Here is a 22,498-nt window from a genome sequence, read left to right on the forward strand (position 1 = left end):
CCATTATGATCCAAGCCGCTGGAACAGCCTTACAGAGGATCACAGAGGAGCTGAAACTACTGCTATTTTTAAACAAAAAAATATATATACTGGCTTTTTATAATTGTCTGATATTATTATTTGTAGTTATTTGAATTATTATCATGTCTGGATTTTCAGTAGGCGACTTCAGGACCTAAAAATAAAAAATGACAAAAAAGCAGATGGTACCATAACAACAAAAGTGAGCGTAGATCAATGTTTGTGCTTGTTGTTCAGCTGGCACTCAGGGTCCAGGCAATAATACATGGATGGGTGCTTTTTACATAATCAAAGCACCTCCAGTTAAGTGATTATCATGGCCTTGTTGTGACTAACAGCACGTGGCTTTGTAGATACTAATCAAATGCTCTCAGTCAATAGGACCTCCACTCCATCACATGTCCTCAAGCCAGACGTACCCATTGTTTGATATGAGGCTGCAAAATGGTCCTTCACCCAAACCTAAATGACTTTGCCTGAGGTCTTGTCTGCCAATGGGAGATTCATCTCAGGCTCTCTGTCCCCATTAGCCCTCTAAATACACAATTCTTCACATGTCATGCTCTGTTTTCACGCTTAATCAGACATTTACAGAGCAAGAACATTGATCTGAAATCATCACGATACCCTCACTTGGTACTTTGGTTGGAAGAGTCCATCAAAAAATTGTCTTTGTGGTTTCATACAAGAGGTATATCCAGCTCCAGACTCTGTCTCCTACTGTTGGTGCCACTGAATGTGGCCGTAGAGACAGTCTCTGAAGCCACAGATCTTTCCACAGATGGACCGCATGATGTAAGAGCAGGAAGTGGGGGCAAAGATTGCACAGTAGATCTGTATGTGTGCTGGCTTTTCATTTTACAAATGCACAACACTAGAGAGCTTTTTAAAACATGTTGTTGCCGTTATATGTCCCATACAGCTCCATTCTCAATCCATATTCCGGCCTCTTGTAATTTTCACTGGTCATTCTTGAAGGACTGATAAATGTGCTCCGTTATGAAAAGACAGTAACATATACTTGTGGTTTTCAATTTCACACTGAACACAAAGGCTTAATATCAACCTTCTTGACCTGACACTCAGCTGATAATTTCATCAGACTGTGATATGCCTGGTGTCTCCTTTAGTAGTTACCCAGGTTTGCCATCAATCTGTTTTTTCAACTGCAACATATGCACTTATCCATATACCTCGTTGCACTGACAATGTGTTGAAAAGATAAGATAAGATGAGAAAAAAAATTAAGTAACGTTGCAAGTTGTGAACGGAGAAGGACAGTATTTGTTGCATTCATGATTGGAGGTCATTGACGGACCACATACTTTACTATTTTGGTACCAATTTTGATAGCAAATAGTGTAAGTTATGGTTTTTATTTACTTTATTATTTAAAGCATTAACTATATGAATAAAAAGAACACTAGAACTTGGTCCTTTGGGAACAAAATTAAAATGTTTCCAAATTGAATCCCCTTTAAAACGAAAATAGACTTCAAAAGCACTGCTCACACTTCAAAAGACGAAACCAGCATATTTTGACTTGTAGCCAACTGAGGAGTCAAGACCAGCAGGTCTTATGACCCCCGTCCCTTCCCCCGGTCCCTCAGGGGATCTTGATGACCAAATGCATGTTTTGTTCTTGTCCTCTTTGTCCTCTCAGGTAGAATGAAAAAAGGTCTTGCTCTAAATCTACTATCTGCCTGAAAACTTGCCACAGTTTCACATCGAGGTCACGTCGAATTAACAACTCGCTTAAAGAGCAGTTCTTTCACTATTGTTTTGTTTTGGCAAATGTGTAATGGGTAATGCTTAGTCGGGGCAATGCTGAATAACCTCAATCGCCACTTTGGCTACACTCAGTCAGAGCTGGCATTAATCTCTGATTTTAGGATTAAGGTCAATTCACCTGAGACGTGATGCTCTTGCACAAAGCTTATTCTGTCATCAAGATACACTCCTTTATTGCTACCCAATATATTACTACTCTCAAATCCTAATATTCCTCCTAACACACTGTTGAACTAATGTTTTGATGCAAAAATGTATGTTTGGGTTGACCAACAAAATATGACTGTTACACTATGTATGTGTGAAGATACATGTTACAACTAAATAGAAAACAATCAAATGTAGCTAGCACTTAAACTGATAATACATTTATTTCTAAGAACATTTAGAAACCCTATGAAACATTTGTTTGTTCAAGTATTATTCTCCTAAAGTCCTCACAAGAACACTAAACAATTATTGGGTTGTTCTCATTAAAGCTGCTACTAACCTTATAATCAGGAATTACTGACTCAGTACATTAAACTTGTCCAATCTCATACCAACAAAAACACTGACTATACATTTTTACATGGGAACAAACATTGTAAAAATGAGCTAAAAGGCGTATCAATCTACATCCCTTTTCTATAATTCAAGATTTCCTTAAATCATAAAATCTAAAAAAAATATGTTCACGTTCACATTGATAATTCAAAAATAAACTGAAGAGCATGTATAAGATTTAGAGTTTGTCCTTTGGTCTATAAAGGATCAAGTTAAGTATGCATTAGGATAAAATTAAGTATGTATACCTTTTTATTTATAGTATTATAGAGTATGTTTGAAGGGGATTTAAGGTATAATTAAAGGATTCAGAAAGACCTTTAAAGATATTTGTATTAATAAACATCCCATATTGCCAATAAAGTTATTTTACATCATTGTAGCATGACAATAACCACGACCACAGACCACCCAAACCAAAATCCTGAGAAGCCCAACAAATTTTAAGGTAGAAGAGTAAGATGAATTGGCTTCAAAGCAAAAACAAAAACAAACAATTAATCACTTTCTGCTTTAAATTAATAGCCTACCATGTCACTTTATTAGGGCCACCCAGTCAGCACTTCTTGCATGCTGAGAGATAAATGTGTCTATTTACTGTCATCCACGGGTCATGACTGATCTTACTCACATAAGGTTGCAGATTAAAACATGTTTTTCTTCTTGTTGATTGGAATTGATTTCATGAGCTTTAGATAACCAGTAAGATTCCATCTGGTGAGTGTGGGGAAAGTGTACAGTTATATAGGCCTATTTCTGTTTAGTCATCTACATGCCCCAAGATGATTGTTTGCTTCTGTGCTCCATGCAAATACTCTACCCTTACAGGAGCATTTATCTCAAAGGGTGAGAGAATAGAACTCATAGTACCCTCTAAAGAAAATGTCAGTAAACATGTAATTAATTTTTTTCATGAATAAAGGAAATATATATATATATATATATATATATATATATATATATATACATATATACATATACATATACTTGCATTACATTGCATAATGCAAGTAAAAATAAAAATCACAAAATATTATTTACCCTGAAAACAAACAAAACTGTTAAGTCAGTGATCTCAACTGGTCTGATTAGAAGTTTGACACAAGAATAAATGGTTTGCATTAAGAGATATGTGAGAGAGTTTGGATTACTATATAGAAATGCATCCAACAAATAAACCCAGTGTCAGTTATGTTAGTTTTAAAGCTGTGTGAAGTGATTTTTGACCACTAGAGGCCATAAAGACTCCAAATGGATTGTGTGATAGCAAACACTCTCCTTCTTAAAGTGTGTTCAGATTGAATGGAAAAAAGAAAATCGCATCTGAAAATTGCGTCGAACAGATGCAAATTTACCCCGAGCAACGCAATTTGAGGCAAAGACTCAAGCTGAAGTTAAAAATGTTACAACTTAAAAAAAAGGTTTTGTTCTTATTCCAAGACTTTATGACCACTTCATGGACGTATAGAGACAAGAGGATAAACAGGACGGACACTGAAGGAACTGAAACAGCTTCCAGGTGAGTTTTCAAATCAGAGCCTGGGGTCTAACAAAACACACACAGAGCTACTGAGCTACAACCAGCACATGTACGGTCGGTACGTTGGCTGTTTGGGGCAAATAAATACAAACTGCATAACCAATTCACAATGTCTTCAGCTACTTACCTACTTTACACATCTGATGTAAGTCCAATGTTCACTCTCTCCACTTAGCTCTCCATAAACACATGAGAAAATATTTGGGTCGTCAGCATGCTAGGTGCTCAACTTTCTTCATCAGCAACCGTTTCCTCTGACTCTTGTGTTTTGTGTTGTCCGTCAGGGTTGTCTGAGCTTGTAAAATTGCAGTCTATGATTTAATATGGGGTTGGTGAGGGGCCACGAGACTCACCAATACATTTATGTGTGGGCCAGAAAACCAAAAGAATGAGCTAAAAGAGGCTAAATGCTAACTGCTGCAGAATTTGGGTGTTAGCTAACTATTTCACGTTTCACATTTAATTTAACGTTAAACACCATGATGAAATCCCATGAACAACAAGGCTGTCCTCTCACTAGTTAGTGAATTTGTATTAGCAGTAGTAAACAAATATGGTGTGTTAGCAAGGATATGAGCGTGAGTTAGCGGCTGGGTAACTGGTGTTCTTTTCAATACAAATATTTTTCTCTCTCCAAAATCCTTGAAAGTAATAAGGCAAACTCAAATGCTTCAGTGTTTAATTTTTTCTTAATACAAAATCAGCAATTTAAGAACCTCGCCTAAAGTGCCTAAAGTTTTTTAATAGCTGTCTTTGCTTTAATTGATCAAAGAATAATTCAGAAGCTAACGCCAAGCATTTAATGCCACCTTTCAGTACTCCAGTTTTAGCCTAAATTTCAGGTAGGCTACAAGAGACACATTTAAATAAGCCTTCAATAATCCAGCCAGTCTAATTTATTGGACCACTCTCCCAAAACTTGGTCTATTCATTTCAGCCTTTATCACAAAATACCTGTAGGCCATTAGCATTTTCTAATGTCCTACACAAAAATCTGACTGCTCCTGAGACTCACTTCGCCCCCTGATCCGCCTTCTTCTCTGCCTTCTTCAGTTTATTTTTCGGGAAAGCAGGAAGTAAAAAAAATCCTTATCCTCAGTCTAGCACATGCCTGACTATTCAGTCAGCTGAAATAACTGACCCTATAGGCTACCTTTCATTTGACACCAATTCCTCCTTGTATTCCTGACTTAAACATTCCTGTCTTAAATCAAGAGTAGCCTATATTTGTGTCGAATAACACGGGGAGATATGCACATTCTTTAAACTCATTTCTACCCTTTGTGGAAATGGGCACAAAGAGGGCGTATGCTGAGGGGAGGTCTGCGGCCCTGCAGGCTCCGCCTCTCTGCATAATGTGCCGGGTTCATTGAAACGACCGGACAGCAGAAACACAGCACAGGACCACAGAGGCTTCACGGGACACTGAACAAACGGTGAAGAAAACAAACAACTCTGTGAGTGTCAGAAAAATAGTGCTGCAAATATGACTCGCTTCTGACTTCTCTGAATCTTTTGAGCAACGGGACGAAAATAAGAATTGCTGTAACTCTTTTCGAAGCGGATGGAAAGCGTTTGGACACACAGCTTCCTCTCCTCCGCAACTGTGGTACCCTGAACTCAGACTACAAAGGGACGTGAGGTCGGGCACTGGTTAAAATGGATACATTCTTTTTAGAGGTACGTTAGACGACTTTCTCCATACATTAATATGTGTTTTTCTATTTCTTTACGTTCAACGTGACTCCTAAATAATTTTGGGACCGCGGTCGCTCTTTGTTTTGTTTTACAGTGTTGCGTTGAGCGCGTTCTTGAGCCGGGCTGGTTTCAGATCGCTTTAGCCTCTGTAAAGTGTCTGTTAACTTAGTTAACTTATCACCAAAACGCACCACTTTATCCTGATTTAGTCTGCTATGTTGTGGTCTTAGTGATGCTTTCTCTGCCATTATCCCAGACTAGCAGTGGTGTGCCTGCACTGGGCTGGTCTACAGGATGCAGCTGTAGTGGGGACTTTAATACCCCAACAAGCCTCAGATAGATTTAAGGACACTGAGTGCATGCCTCTAAAAAATCTCCTTGTCAATTCTGCCCAGATAACCTCATGTAGCAGCATTTCTGCCACTCTCTGTGCCTTAGACTGATTATTTTTCCTCTTTTGTAGTTTAAGTAGCCTGTAAAAGCTCAGTGTGAGCCCATGTAGGTTGGATGTGTCATCTGCAATTTAGCCCAGACACCAGCACACTCACACACACACACACACAGTGAGGCTGTGTAGAGACTGGCTATAGGTCTGATTGTCATCCTCCTCTGACTAAGAGGAGGGCATAAACACACACACGCACACAGAAAGAGAGATGGTGTGTGAGCCTCCTCCTCTTATAGTCCTTAATGATGTGCTGTGTTGTGACAAGGTACAGTGTTACGGAGGTGACTTGCTGTTTCCATCCACTTTTACAATCTTCTTTGCAGTAGTTTTACAGTGTTAAGAGTTGTAAATTCTGCATGCATATTTATTGAGTGAGGTTGTTTTTTAGCTGTTGAGCATATTTTGCTTAACAGTTGTTAAAACTGTGCAAAGAGTGAGCTTTAAACTGATGTATACGGATAATATTGGACTAATTGTGGTCGTTCATCCTTTGGCATGACATGAGTTTCCTGTCTGACCAAATAAAACTCTTAAGAAAAGTTGCATTTACATTTTTTTATTCGGTGTTTGAAATTAATTTAGAAGTTTGATATTTCCAAATTAGAAACCTTTGAAAAATGGCCTTATCATGGTGTCCAACTACGAGTTTTAAAGACTAGCGGTCTGATGCTCTTTGTTTCCACATCACATGGATGGGGAAATTTTTGAATTCTTGCCATTTTTGGCAAGAATGCGGTGAGAGTGAGCAATATTTCTCTGCCATAAAGACCATCTTTTAGTGACTTCTGTCTGAAATAAAAGCATCAGCCTTTAAAAACACATACAGGTAGGATCATGTCGTACCTATATAGTTTTTAATATTCTGTTGTATAAACCAACCGTGTAGCGAAAAGATTAAGGTGAACTGGATTTTGGGTCTTAAACTGATTTTTATTAGTGATATGCTGTCCAGAGAGGGGTTATTATTTCAGCTCAGCAGAGATCATTGTCGTAATTTGGTGTGTGTCCTTCGTCCTGTGCCAACTGTGTGAGATTTCCACAAAGATTTATTTGACTTCATCCAGGCTGTATTTGTTTCTTTCTTTTTTCTAATGTGGTTATATAGCATATTGCTTTTCATCCTGCGATATAACCAACAGTGCTTTCCTGTGTCTTGACTGACAGAATGTATTTGTGAAAGAACAAAGTTTCTACGTGTAATTTGTCAGAATGTATCAATTTGTAGTTACATGATGCTGCCAGAGGTTTAATTAAGTGTTTGATCTGACACCAAGTCATGTGTTGTTTGTATATTCCAATTGGATGGCCCATTTTGACCATACTATGCTGACAACATCATACATGTAATACACAAATTAACAAATAAACATCTTACAATATTATTCACTCAATACAATAATTGCAATGAATTTTGCCGTTTGTAATGCAAATATTTTTGCTGCGACACGCATCAGAGAGGTGATACTTCAACTGTAAGTCAGACCTAATTAAGTCTGAACCAAACTTTACCTCTGTAGATGATAATTAATGGGCAGCAATTGTAGAATAAGCAGCGACAAGGAGTAACTGTTCTGTTTTTTAATGGCTTTTGGGTCATGGAAAGAAGCCAGCACCCTGAACTCTTCAGTGTAACCAGTGTGGATTTAATTAAGCAGGAATTCTGGAAATGAAGTAAGACAAGGATTAAATTCAACTCAGTGAAAACAAGTGCAGCGGGATAAAGCTTTGAATCATTACTGTGCCTCCAGTCAGTGAATCAGTTTTTGACAGCTAACATGATGTAGATCATAATGATGTGATTGTCTTTTTTAAGCCTTTCCTTAAAACTGATAACTGCTGCTAACCATGTCAAACTCTGCTTCTTGTATTGGAAGATTCACCTTTTACAGATCAGATTTATTGAAATGAACGCTGACTAGTGTTTATCGAATGTCTCTGTCAGTTTGTTTATTTCTAATCTAGAGTCGGCTTTCGTCTGCGCATCACTGTGGTGAATTTGGTGACAGGGGTTAGAGATAGTGGCAGAGTAAGAGGAGTGGCAGGTACATGGGTGTATGCTCAGAGGTTTATCCTGAAAGCTCATCCTGTCCATGAGCTTGGCCTTTCCTCTTATGAGCTGACACAACACCATTAAACCCTCAGCGACGCTGCCTTGACTCCACACCCAATCCACCCTGAATGGATGTGACCCACTGAACACAAGCTAATACCTGGAGTGTGTCAGGGATCTTGTCCGTGCCTTCTAACTTATGCCAGGTTGCTGGATATGATCCCTATACACAAAATATTCTCACTTCTGTGGCTTTTTGCATGTGTGTTTAAAGATAGCTGTATCTCTCTTCCTCTCTTTCATCTTTTCACAGATAAAACACTGTGAAACATCCTGTTGACGAAGCTGAATCCCAGCTATGTGGGTTTCTAAACTTGGTAATCAGTTCCTTTATAGCAGCAGCTGCTACACACTGTAAAGCCACATGAGGACCTTTCTACACCCGTTAACTCCTTCCTTGCATTACACACCAAATTCCTTTCTCTCAAAGAAACTCTGACAGAGGGAATCCCGGATTCCTGGCCCTGACCCCTGAAATTCCCAGTCATGGCCGCCTGTCATCCATGCATTGTAGGGCTGTGGTGACAAGGCTTTAGGTTTCAAACCATCACAACCGCCTCACACACACAGACAGACATTCTCCCCATCCTGAAACATCCCTCACAGCCCTTTGCGATGGTCTTTGAAGCCGGAGCCGTGGATCGGCATGCTCTGTAAGCGTTCTGTGTTGAAATGGGTAATGTGAGAAAGGCCAACCTGCTCCAGAGGGTGGACTATTTTTCTACCCAGGCTCTTCTCTACCCAGTTGTCACATCCTCCAGCTGCCACTTTAGGGAGTTGAGAATCTGAGATCATCGCTCTTTCACTTCCAGCCATGCATACATCTGATGGAGTAAGGAAGAAAGTCAGGAAGTTAAGTTACGATGTAAGGAAGGAAGGAAAGATACAAAAATTAGTAATGGATCCTGCATTCGTTTTGAAATGTTTCTGTCATGATTTGTAATTAAGCTTAAAGTGGTTATTGTATGCATCAAACTAGGGGACTTTCAAATAATGTTGATGAAAGTCTTCAAGTTGTGGTGAATTAACATTGCTGGCTATTTATGTGCAAACAGAGGGAGGTATTATTAAGGCAGTGGTTTATGTGTGCGTCAGCAGAACTCCTGCAGCTTTGGTACAGTCTGGAGGTAGTTTAATCTGTCATAAGAGCACTGGGACTAATTAACAATAGGCATTGCCTGACAACACATAAAATAATATAATCCTTTCTCATAATGATACAAATGCTTGGTGTTAGGGGGGCAGTTTAGTTTTGGAAACACCCATCATAATAAGAATTTGAATTGTTTTTGGAATTTGGAAAAATATGTTAAATGTTAAAAAAACTTTCTAAGTTGTTAGTCTGCTCTGAAACCAGAATCAGTTTTTGGATAATTGTCTGAATCTAGCCTTTTCACCTCACTAGTTTGTGTTTGCATTTCTTGTGTCTCTATCAGTAACCTGACCCTCGTCTATCAGCGCGCTGACCGTCACATGGGGAGCTCAGTGCTGAGATAACCTCCTGCTGAAACCACACCATTGACTTTACTTTTAACCTGCTACATCATTTGTGTTTGTGGTGATAAAAGGAAAAGAATGTCTTCATCTTTACACTGTTTGATCACAATTCCTGTGTACCTTGTAACTTGACTGTCTGTTAACCAGTGAACTTTAGAGGTGCCAGTATGCCAAATTTGTTACCTTTGAAGAGAGCAAGGCTAGTTGGTTCCCCAACCGCTTCTTGTCTTTATGCTAAGCTAAACAGCTGCTGGCTGTAGCCTTATACCATAAAAAGTTAAGAGTGGTATCAATCTTCTCATCTAACTCTTGACCAGAAAGCACACTTCCCAAAATGTTGAACTATTCCTTTTAACAGCTGAAGTTCACCGACAGCCAGCCTGATTATGCTTTTCAAACCCCCTTAGTTACACCCCCTCCAGTCTCTCATTGTGAACATCACATAATAATGTTATATGTTCACAAGACACATCTCATAAAAACATACTAGTAATATTCAATCAACTCTCCAACACCCATCCTTCCTGCCCTTCCTTGTGTGTGTGTGTGTGTGTGTGTGTGTGTGCAGCCCTATCAGGGCAGTCCTGGGTGCGCAATTTGGCGAAACACCATTTTTTTTCAACTAGGCTATGATGAAAGAAAACATCCTGAACCATTGTCTGCTACATCTGTGAATTCAAAGTGAGATAGAGAAATCATTGTACAGTCATGCAGAGTTACGCCTGGGCTTGTAAAAACAATAACTCATGGTTTGGTTTACTCGCCTTGTTCTGTGTAAGAACAACAGGGACATGGAAAATGTACAAATGGCGTATTTGTTCAAGGGAGTTAAGAAAAACAACTATTTAAGAGGAGGGAGCTGTTTATTTTCATTTTTAACCTAGTATGTAAACACTTTGAAATTAATTAAAGGAATAGCTTGTAGTAGTATTTTGGGAATTAAGCTTATTCGCTTTCTTACTGAGAGTTAGATGAGCGGATGAATATCACTCTCATGTCTGTACGATAAAATGTAGCTGGAGCTGCTTACCCCTCACACAATAAATGTCTGTTGGCTTTCACCTTGGCTGCCCTACATGATGGACACTATGAGCTGGTAATGAGTGTAGCTTAAATCCTCTCAGTTTGGAGGTCTCGTCCTGCAGCTTAATAACAGCCAACCTGTGATTACTGCTCCCAGCCCAGATGTTGACTTTCCTTTTTTTTTAGCCCCTTATGATTACTGCGCACAGAGGCAGCCTATTACGGGATGGACATTTGTGTGTCTCTACACACACTTGCTTGTATGTAACATTTTCCTATATGTTTAAGTTAAACACATCGCAACAACCACAAGGGATTATAGCCTATAAATTCAAAAATATTTTAAAATGATTGACTCTCTCGGGATGAGGTTACTGCCACAGTTGTAATTTCAGGACTAATTGCAGGAGGAGCACCCAGCCGGGCCTAAGTACACATCCCACTCTGCATGAGCCTTGACTGCCATGGCCTGAAGAGTCTAACTGGCACCTTGGTGCTTAACAGAAGCAAACAACACAGCATGGCATTATCACAGTCATGACCTGCTAGGTGTGTGGTTTGGCCTTAGATTGTTTGAAGGTTCATACTTGAGATACTGAGACTCACATGAGAAGGAATGTTCCGTGTTTTCAAGACTGTACATATGTTTATCTCTCCCACTTGAAACCAACCTTCCTTCACATGCCCATCCTAAAAACACTCTCCACATTCCCCAGCAAGAGAGAAATAGTGGTCTTAGTATTTGTTCGACCATTCCTGGATGGAGGAACGTTTGTGTTGTACATACAAATGCTGCATAATCTCACTTGTCTCCATTGTGTTTCGGGCACAATTACATCATCCTGACCACCAATGCTCCCTCCCTACCGTTATAAATTATCCATATAAATTATGAGCATTAAATGTGATGTGTGTAGGAGACTGCTGTGAGAGAGAGATATTTGTGTTAGCAATACAACACGTGCAAAAATTATATATGGCTTAAAGCAGGAGGGTACCCATGAGCCTTAATTGATTGATTAATCTGGTACAATGTAAGGTATGAGCAAAGATTAAAGGCAATGGGAGAGTAGCCAGGTCACCAAGCCTCAGTCAAACATACACATCCTCTGTCTCTGACTGTTCTGACTGAGCTGCATTCCTGAAATATCTCTGGGATTCTTGCCGTGTGACCCCCTTAACAGTTAACTGATGAGTACAGAGAGGGCTAGATATGTAGATGCCAGACAGTAGGAGGTGGCTGTGTAGATATTCTCAACTCATGAAGCTTAGCCGACAATCCAATCAAACATGCAGTAATCACATCATTTGTTTCGTCTTCGTCCCAGAAACCATTTTGTAGAAAATGTCACTGTAGAAGAGTTGTGGAAGGAAAAAATGTTCACACTGGATAAGGCCAGAGTGTCAAGTGTTCTTCTTCTTCTTTGTTATTTGTTATGCAAATCCTCTTCAATATACTCGTTAGCAACATTAGCAGATTAGCTACATCAGACGCTGACTCTCCGCCCACCCCCACCCCCGAGAGAGACAGATGACAGACAAGAGACATTACCAAACACATGCAGACACACTGAGACACATACACATGCACACTTAACGCTACATATATTTGCTTTATTTTCTTGATGAATGTTTTGTCGTTCCATTCAGTATGTTAATGAAAATAGCGGCGTGTGTTTGATTTCCATTAACCTAGTGACACAGTTACATTTATAACTTCATCACTTTCAGACCTTCCTTCTGCTCTAACAAAAACGGTCGGTGAATATGAAATGGGTTGCCTCACAGTGCTGCCTCCAGGCCATCCTGCTTTAAGTCTGTTTATAGCTTACTCAGCGGGAGGGGGTGGAGGGACTGCACCCTTTTCCCCCCCTTTTCCCTCTCACTCCCCCTCCACCACAGACTGGGGGAAGCCCTGTTCCCCATGGGACTCCTCCTCCTCCATTAGCTAATTTCTGATCAGCTGCTCCCTCCATCATTAATTCATATGTCTTCATACACAGATGCTGAAGGTTACCTTTAATTGTCTGATTTCTCTCCTCGGTCATACACACCATGTCCCTTCTACACCCTCACCCCATGCTGGCTGTGGGCACCGGCTGCAGCGTGTGCAGCAGGCAGACGTTACAGTGACAACAAAGAAACAAGAAAATTTAAAAGGGGCATGCAGAAGCACATGTATTAAATCACAGTTAGTTATTCTTTATTCAGTCTTTGTACTGCTCTGTAATTATATATGGCGTCTTGAACCTGATGACTGTGGTCTGATCGTTACAGAAGCTTGCATGTTGCCAGAGGGCCACATGACTGAAACATTGGAAAATTTGTGCAATAATTTCCCTTAATAACCACTGAAGAGCTCTTGAGAATGGCACTTAACCCCTGATTGGCTCAGTAGAGCTGCTCAACAGAATAATAGGAAAAACAATTTAATTCCAATTTTTTGTTTGTCACATAAAAAAAAACATACAACATACAAAAAAAAGCACCCTGACAAAGGCCAATCTGAGTTGAAATGTTACTGTAAGAAAATAATAAATACCAGAATAATTATAATAGTGTCTTTCTGTATTTATTATGTGAAATTATATCCAGTAACTTTCAGCTGAGGTTTCGCTGTTTGTAGGACGCATAGCTTTTGCTCCACTGGAAAGCTTAGTGAACATAAGACCCAGAAGGACCTTTGCCCAGAATCCCTTCCCAGCTGCACTTGTTTAATCTCACCAGCTACTTGGCGGATTCCTCCTCATTCCCCTCACTCAGCGTTCAGGAGATTTGGTAACAATCACTGAATTTGGCTCTGCCCCCTCTGATGGACAAAGCAATAAACTCCTGCATTGTTACTTGTTGATTTTGGACTGCACATCTGTCCTGGCATCGAAAGTGAGGTCACAAAGGGTTACTGACTTGGCCTTATGCCTCTCTATTGTAATGTTAATGCTGATACGTCCTGGTATTTGACAGCGTGTAAATGGAGCGTTGTGTGCTTCTAAATGGGATGCAGTAGGTCACTGACGACAAATAATTATGAAAACATTAGAGCGTGACCAATATGGGATTTTTAAGGCGGATATAGATTTTGATATTTGAGGATTTTAAAATCCCATATTCCGATATATTGGGCGATATTCTTTATTTTTCTTATTTTCAGAAAGACATAACATTAATAAAGATTATCCCTAACATTTGTGTAGTACATAGGCTATGCGTAGAAAGAAGGGATCACATAATGCAGTTATAAGATAAACTTTTTTTATTGTTACAAATAGTACTTACAACAAACGTACAGCTGAAGAGGTTTTGAGGTGGATTATGTTCTAGACAAACAGGGGCGTTGCAGAGGGCCCTCTAGTGGACAAACTGTGCGACGACAACACTCACAACAGGATTTAATGATCCGTTTTCCCGTTTATTCTTTAATTGTCACTTATCGGCATATAAACACCGATATCAATTTTTCTGCAATTAGCTCATATAGAATGCCAATATATCAGTCTGGCTCTAACAAACATCATGAATGAACCAAGGAAATTTGAGAGGGACAAGTGAAAGCAGCAACAGCTAGAGTTTCTTTTGGACGAATATGTTTGTTCCTGTGACAAATTAGATGCTTGTCAGGAATCCAGCTGGATTTTCCTCATCTCCCAGCCAGGCATCAGTCCTGGCCAGCAGTCAGCCCTACCTGCAGCACCAACAGCTGGTCTGCTGGGCAGGCGTTCATTCACCGCTCCTTGAAACCGCACTATGATCCAAGAAATCGGCTTATCATAACAAATTGTTCAACCGTGTCCAAGTCAGGATGAGTTAATTAGCTTTCTTTTGTTCTGGATGATGCGATCACCCGATATCGCTTGCGCTCATACTACGCCAGACAGCAGAGAAAGAGCCATGGCACCTTGTACTGTGTACACCCTTTAATATTTAAGGCTCATTCATTAGCAAATCTCTGAGCTGGATGTCATTATACAAGCTGCCGAAACTCAAGCCTTTATCATTCAACCTGAGTGGTTTCTGTGTCAGAAAGCATGATGGGACGTTGGCAGGCGGCCTGTTTTTAAGGATCGGATTACTATTGTCAGCTGGTTCTGCCTCAGCAGTGCTACACGTGTTCAGTGACATGCAGCATTAAGAATTTGAAATTAGCTGGAGCTGGAAATGTCATGGCAGCAGTTCAGCTTTGCTTTTTAATGGAGCTATTAAAACATCTGGTAACTGGAGGCACGGGAGTGGAGTTAACTGAGTCATGATAATTAAAACGCAGTGAAATCTGTATTTCATTACCAAATGAACACTGTACTTTTCAATGATTATTAAGAGGCACACACGATGTTTAGTCAGAATGGGTAGTTGTGCTGCTGCAGGTGATTCAAGTCTGGCGGACTTAACACGAGCTCATACCCGTGTCCCTTTGCGTCCCAGCTGGCCTTTGTTTGGGATATTTTCGCCTGGTTAACTTCTGAGCTCTCAGTCAGAGGTGGTTGCCTTTGTCCTGACTTAGTGACGGAGCTCCCGAGGACTGAGGGGACAAGAGGGAGGAGTTTTGGTGAGACCATCTGTTGCTGAGACAATTCATCTTTACTTTATACCCTCCAGCTTCAGACTCTTTGGACACACACACACACACACACACACAGTATTGTTCAGATATGCTGGAAATGATGAAAAAGTACTGATACAACACCAAGTTTCTATTGAAAACCACAAATAAAATTGGCAGTACTGTGCATTTTTTGTTTGCATAAACAACCAATACCTTATTGTCTTCTTAAGACTCATTTGTATTTATGTTGTGCATGAGGTCATATATGAAAACCATATCAAATGTGCATTAACATTAAATATGTTAATGTATATTAAAGTATGTGCAATGACCTCATGCACATCATAAATACAAATGAGTCTTAAGAAGACAGTGATAATGATTATAATGAGCTCAGCAATTATCATAAACATAACATAAATACAGAGGAGTCCATAGCGTTTCTCCTGTTGGAACGCTTTTACAGCAATTTCTTGATTTTTAAATGGACAAAATAAGTTGGTTGGGTAGCCAAACTAAGCAACGTGTTGTCATGTGCAATTGGCAAAGTCTGCAGATACATGATGAATACAGCAGCAGAACAACATGTAGTGTTTTTACATGAGTAGGTAACATGGAGAGCTTCAGTCTACAAGCTATAAGCAAGTTAGACAAGCAAACCATGGCATTTTCTGTAAAGCAATTTCCTTCGATCAGGTAGGCCTCAGCACTCCAAAATAAAAAAACAAAATACAACCAATCTCCAGGGCGCTGTCACTGCCTTCTACCACGTTTTCAATGACCCAAAACAAACCAATGTTGTATGCCGCGCCTGGGTCTGGGAAACTGTTGCCAAGAGCCTGACATTTTGGATGAACTTTTACTTTGACAAGGCAAAGTTTTCTCATCCTGAGTTAAATCTTATGAATGTCAACTAAAAAGACAAAGGAAGTCAAATGTTTATATAGAGCTATAGCTATAAATGAATTAGAATCCGATAAAATATTATAAAGTATTATATCTTTTTGTTTGTTTTTATCTGAATACTGACTAGCTATTTCTGCACAGCTTTGATTATAGTGCCTGGCGGGCAGTTCTCCAGAAAGCAAGTTACTCTGCACAGCCACTGGTGCAGCAAGCCAAGCAAGAATTAACATCTTTATGGGCCAGCTTGTTGCTGACTTTGGTTTACCATATAGTGTTGACTCAAATTAAGCTGTTATTATGTCAATTATTGGGTCCCTTAATGGTTGTTTAAAAACTAGAACTGTGCGCAATGAGCATGTTGTGTAGAGAGTCTTTATCTTTAAAATTATTACTAGGCTTCTCTGAGAAAGTCCCTGTTCATGTGAATGGAAAACCTCTGAGACTCTGACAACCAAACCATTCAAGTCAAGTTCTTGGAAAATTGTCCTTTTAATATTTGGGTCACTGGAATTGAAGCAATACCACAATGTGGTGTAGCAACACACAGTATTATAAGCCATCCCACTGCTTTCCATGTCTCTGCATGCTTGCTGTCTCATTCTCTGTAACATCTCATGTAATCTACCTTTAGTTACAACCTAATCCCTGCATGTTTTTTTTACTTTGTTAGTTCCACTGTTCCAGTTGTGAGTACAAACCTCTACAAGAATACGAGTAGCAGCAATAGTTTGCTGAATTCATGTCCCTGTGATTTCCAGTTACATAACAGCAACTGATCTTCTTAAAATCTATAGAGTAAACACTATTAATCTCCTAACTGGACCTCAGTGAACTCACGTGAAGAAGCTTTTCCATGAATAGTCCATGCATGCCAGGCTGGTACCAGGCAGACACAGTCGGTCACTGGTATAGAAAATACCATTCGTCTCACATTAATTGTGTTCATGTGTGGCCACGTGTTGGAGAATACCTCTGTTAAATTTGTGTCCTGATGTTTGTGTTTGTCTGCCTCTTTTTCCAGACAATGGGAGGGCGGACATTATCAAGTGTCTGCACCCTTCCTCTTTCCCTTCTCTCCCCCCTTCTCTGCCTCTTCCTAATTTACACGACCCCCTTTATCCCACTCACTGATGTCCCCCGTGGTTTAAGAGAGCTACATTTAGCTGCGCTTCGTTAGCCGACTGAAAGAAAAAAAAAAATCCTTGTTGATGGAAGTGGGTTTGCAGACTGGCCGGTCGGGCTGAGTGATCCTTTGTCCGAAAAGGAAGCCTGAATCACAAAATAAAGAATGGAGACCAATCATCACTCTGGGCTGTTGAGCAAGTTAATTTAATAGACTAAGAATACTTAATCTCCTCTTTGTCTATGGGATTCAGCACTGCAGAGCAGACAGCATTTCCTGTAAATATCTGGTGTATTAAACAAAAACATCTCGATCTTTGTATTGACCATGGTGGCAAACACGTCTGTGCTCCATGCAGTGTGAGTGCACACGTGGCAGTCTGTTGTTAATAGTTAATGAGGATTGATGTCTGGAAGTGGTGACCTTGTATAAGGTTTCCTAGTGGAATCCATGCATATTGATCTCTTCAGTTTTGTGCTCTGGTGGACACACAATTCCCTTTTGCTCTCACTTCTGATGATTAATGGTGTTTCTTCTTCAAAGATAGGCTCCTTACGAGAGAGGGTGCCTTTCAGGTAAAATTTCCTCAAAGTGCACATCCTATAAATGTTATACTGAAAACCAAAATGTTCAGTTGTTAGTTGAGAAATACAAACAGGCATGGAAAAGTCTGACATTTTGGCACATACACTTTGTAGCTTTTTGGCAAAAACTGTGAAGATCACACTCAAAACCACAAATTGTCTTTACTGCTCAGTCTTTGTGCTACAGTTTAAGCAAACCAGATGTATACCGTGTTCACTGATGAGCTTTAGAGATGCTGGTGTGTTACCTTCAAAGAAGAACACTGCCTGTCTAGGTGTTTCCCACCTGTTTTCAGTCTTTATGCTAAGCTAAGCTAATTGTCTACTGTCTGTTAGCCTCGTACGTAATGGGCAGACATGAGAGTAGTATCAATCTTCTCATGTAATTCTTGGCAAGAAAGCAATGTTCATTTAGAAGTTACAGGATGGTTTTTCATAATTTATGTTGTCTCACATGTTGTTGTGAAGCAACACTTGTTGTTTTTGACCCTGACAAATGTGGATTTGGTCATCCTAAAATTTTTACTATCTAGACCGCACAGGCATTTATTCTCATCCATTATAGTCATTAAAACGCAGCCGGTTCTATAAATGTATCTTCCACCACTGTAAGGAAATGACAGTCAGTCTGAGCAATCAGCCTCAGATTCCTGTTATTGCTCCTGGTTACTGAGCTACTAACAAACATGTCTGGGAAGGTCAGTGACTTCACATGGATACACAAAAACAGGAGACCGGTGAAGAAACCCAATCAGCTGTGTTAATGTCTTTCTGAAACCAGTATCTATTCTGGGACTATGGCAAGAAGCTTGTTGTGGTTTGCCTCACTAAAATATAAAAATAAAGAAAGGATGGTGGGCATAGGAAAATTTATTGATTGATTTGCTGAAGTGGCAAATGCTCATTTGGGGTTATATTTTTCTGTTTTATGGAGTAAAGTAGCCCTCACAACCCAGAGACTGAAAGCATTTTTGACAGTTTTACAGAGTGTGCATGACTCTGAGTGGTAGTTTTAGTCTCTGACACACCCACTTCAAGCAGGCCTGGCAAACAACTTTTCTCTACTAAAAGGCAATGACAATTTAATAAGAGGATAACTGAGCCAGTTTGGTGTGGTGAGGGAGTAGCTATGTGGTGAGAAGTGCTGAGAAAAAGAGGAACATGGGAAAAAGACTGTGGAGGAAGAAAACCAAAAGGCGTGATCCTAGCTTTTCTAAAATAATCTCTGCTGTCTCTTCTGACTGAGGAGCTATTGCTCACCTGGCACGTTCATATTACACTTAAATCAGCAGGAATATTTCTTTAACATATCCCTAGGTTGCCTTTCCCTGCTCTCTAGTAATAATCTATATAAGCGAAGCAAAGTTCTTAAAATGTGATTGTAATGAAAATGTCCTGTACTTTCTTTAATAAACAGATGACTCCAGTATGAGCCCTGAGTCCAGATGCTAATGGTATTCTTCTGACTATTGTTTTGCAGGGGGCCCGTGTCTGGCTGAGACACAAAGAACAGCTCCTCCCCTCCACCGTCAGCTCCTGTGATGATACATCCCTGGTGCTCACCACCGACTATGGAAAGGTACGAACACTTCTTTTTCACTGATGCAGCATTAATGCTGCCAATGATTAACCATCCCAAACGCTCATCTGCCCAGTGTGTCAGCACCATTAGGTGTTTTTTATTGATTCAGGCACTGTTTTTTGACTGTTCCCACATGATTTTATAAACCCCTTAAAGCCAAGAACAAAAGTCACACTTATGCGTTCAAGTCATATCAATGCATTCACAGGCATTAACTGGTGTAGTGTACATGTAAACCCTCCCTACATTTTTCAGTTGTGATTTACAAGGTTGTATTATAACTTGGGAGGTGAGTGGCCCGCTGTGTATGTGAGAAGGTTAATTGTTTGCACATGTGTTTCATGTCGGGGCTCAGTGGTGGGATCAACACCTTTTGTAATAAAGTAAGAATGACAGGAATGGGCTCCTTGTGTCAAATCATTGGCCTGAGCTTATCTGTTTGGCAGAGCATGGTGGTCTTTGTGTCTGGAGGAAATCCTGTTCAAGAGAGAGAGAGAGAGAGGCAGAGAAAGAGAGAGAGGGGTGGCGATGGACGGTTAAAAAATAGTTTCTCATTCAAATGTGTGCGGGTCACAAGGTGCAGATCGAAATTTTCCCCGTTCCACTTTTATCTTGTGGAATGCCTTTGTACTTATGAGCAATGCAAGCAATTGGCCATTAGCTCTATTTGTTTCAGTGATTGTCCAAACTCAGCTGAAGGCTTTTGGTCAGGTCAGGCTCTAGGGAAGGAACAGGGCAGAGCCCAAGGACCGACTCTGTCTGCAGGATTTCAACATACAGCATCATTTCCGGATCCAGACTCTGTCACACGGCCATCATTTTAACCACAAGTAAAGGCCTTGTGTTGTTCCTTCAGTGGAGTCCTTGATGGTTCATATAACGAAGGCTGATGTATGATGGAGAGGCTGATGATATTGTTTATGTGTGTTTTTAATTTTCTGCTGGACATGTTACATTAGCAATCGTTGCCACAAGTGTTCAAGCATGCAAAATGAGCAACTACACAGCAGTTGGTCCTGAGGGCATGTGGGTTGTGCATGGATTGCTGAGCTGAAGCTCTCTGTGGATTTTCCTGGACCCTGAGCAGCATGGTAGAGAGCTATGAAAGATGTGTGTGAGAGGGAAGTCATCCATGTGCCCTCATCCTCAACATAATTTTTTGATGTTTCTGTGGTCAGCGGTTGGGATTCTTGTAGTATGAGGAGTCAACCATGTGCTGTCAGGGGGGTGGTCAAGGGGCAGGGATGACTCTGACTGATGGAAACCCCATCTATCACAATGAGGAAGGATCCACAGCACCAGGTCAGAGGTTGGGAAATGAATCAGACCACACTTCTTATTTATTGTCTTCATATGAGTGGAGAATACCACAGAGTGTTGTTCTCAGTCCAAAAACATTTCACCACCCTCAGTAGGAATTAAAAAAAAACATTTGGTGAATGTGACGTCACTTTTTTGCGACCGGGAGTAGGATCGTGGTGTTGCAGCTGAACTGAATGACAGGAATGTGAGACTGAAAAACAGACTCCACCTTAAGAACGGCTGACGGACCTCATGTAATCCCCTGTTCCTGGATAACATATCTACTGAGGTTTATTTGCATTTCCCGATTCAGTCGTAATCTTTATTTAACCCAGGTCCCCTTGGTGTATTAAGGGTATTATGTGTGCGTTGTCTGCGCCCTGGTGTCTATACACCCATGTGCAGTGTCAGAGGTGGTTTGGTAAATACATCCTGGCAGCATTTCCCCTCAGGGGGTGGGATATACCATTATCCGCTGCTTCAGTGCTCACACTAAGGTGCAGCTCCCTGCCCGAGTGCTCAGCTTGCAGTCTCAAGACCCACAATGCCTCGGCTTTAACGGGCTGACCTGGCTGCTGTCATATTAGCATTCATCACTGTCTCGTCTCTAGTACACCACAGACCTGAGTGGATCAGTAAGATACAGCAGATACACTGAAGCTGAGAGATAAATGTCTTGTGGCCTTGTATGTGTTTTGAGTGCAAGCATCCATCTGTGTGTGTGTGTGTGTGTGTGTGTGTGTGTGTGTGTGTGTGTGTGTGTGCGTGCTTTGTTGCCAGATGGCACCAGCTGGATTAACAGTGTGTGAGTTATCCCCAGAGGGCCGTACATGTAAAGAAAAGCAGGAAGAGCCTCTGTCACCTGAATTAAATGGCTGGTGATGTCATTTTTGTCTTGCTGAACAATAAACTGAAATCGAACTGTGTTAGTCTACGAGTCCCAAATATACCATTTTTATGCATTAATCATTTGACACATACAGTACATAATATTGATTATTATATATCTGTGGGTGAAGCAAACACATCAAGATTTTAGCCAGACCTTGTGATGTTATTTACGTAGAGCAGAAACCATTAGTCGATTAATCTTCTGGTCACTGATAATCACTTCATCTTTAAGGTAATATTTCCAGCAAAAATGCCAGGAAACACTATAGTTTCTAAATTGTGAGAATTTGTTGGGTTTTTTTGTCTTATTTTGTAGTAAAAACAAAATGTTTGGGTTTCTGACTGTTGGTGAGACAAAACAAATCATTTGATGATGATTGGGCTTTGGAAATCTGTTTACTGCACAAGATAAGCTACCCCCTCTCCTGATTTAGTTTTGTTTTTTTAGTTTTTGCAATCTTGTGTACAAAAAAAAATATTAACCCAATGAACAAAGCCTTTGATTTACTCTTCGCGCAGATGCTTTGCCTTGAGAAATTGACTGAAAAAAAGTGTGATTTCTGAAGTTGTCCATGGCCTGTAGACATACAGTCTTTGAGATTAAAATAGGTCATTGATGGCCCCTCAGTCCTTTCTGGATTATTGGTCAATGGAGCCATTATGTGAGCCTTTATGTGAGTGATGTGCATTCATGAGTGTGTTCACAGAAATAAAATGCTCACACAAACATTATTGTGTGTGTGGCAAACTTGGGTCTTAGGACTTGGGTCTTCTGTATGCCATGTTACAGAATATCAATATGAAATGTTTTTCATCATATTGATTTTTGAGGAGGTTGTAAAGTAAACTTTTTTACAACTGTTTTCACAATTTTCACCATTAATAAGCCTATCTCC

At 40.2% G+C, this 22,498-nt stretch overlaps 2 protein-coding genes across 3 annotated transcripts in view; one reads left to right on the forward strand and one right to left on the reverse strand.

Moving 5' to 3' along the window:
- glb1l (galactosidase, beta 1-like) overlaps positions 1–4,226 on the reverse strand; it is a 21,376-nt gene extending 17,150 nt beyond the window's left edge. The window contains exon 1 of the mRNA XM_046054829.1: positions 4,026–4,226. The gene's annotated coding sequence lies outside the window, so the exon portion shown is untranslated. The remainder of the gene's footprint in view (positions 1–4,025) is intronic.
- The window catches only part of myo10l3 (myosin X, like 3), a 60,441-nt gene continuing 41,770 nt past the window's right edge, over positions 3,828–22,498 (forward strand). Inside the window, exons 1-3 of one of the 2 annotated variants that reach the window (XM_046054822.1) lie at positions 5,215–5,355; positions 5,460–5,578; positions 19,308–19,406. In XM_046054822.1, coding sequence (XP_045910778.1) covers positions 5,558–5,578; positions 19,308–19,406 — 120 coding nt within the window. In that variant the 5' untranslated portion in view covers positions 5,215–5,355; positions 5,460–5,557. Of the gene's footprint in view, positions 3,878–5,214; positions 5,356–5,459; positions 5,579–19,307; positions 19,407–22,498 lie in introns of those variants that run through there. The other variant, XM_046054823.1, reaches the window with a different exon arrangement.

This window comes from Micropterus dolomieu, linkage group LG07, assembly GCF_021292245.1.
Source record: "Micropterus dolomieu isolate WLL.071019.BEF.003 ecotype Adirondacks linkage group LG07, ASM2129224v1, whole genome shotgun sequence".
Classification (NCBI taxonomy): domain Eukaryota; kingdom Metazoa; phylum Chordata; class Actinopteri; order Centrarchiformes; family Centrarchidae; genus Micropterus; species Micropterus dolomieu.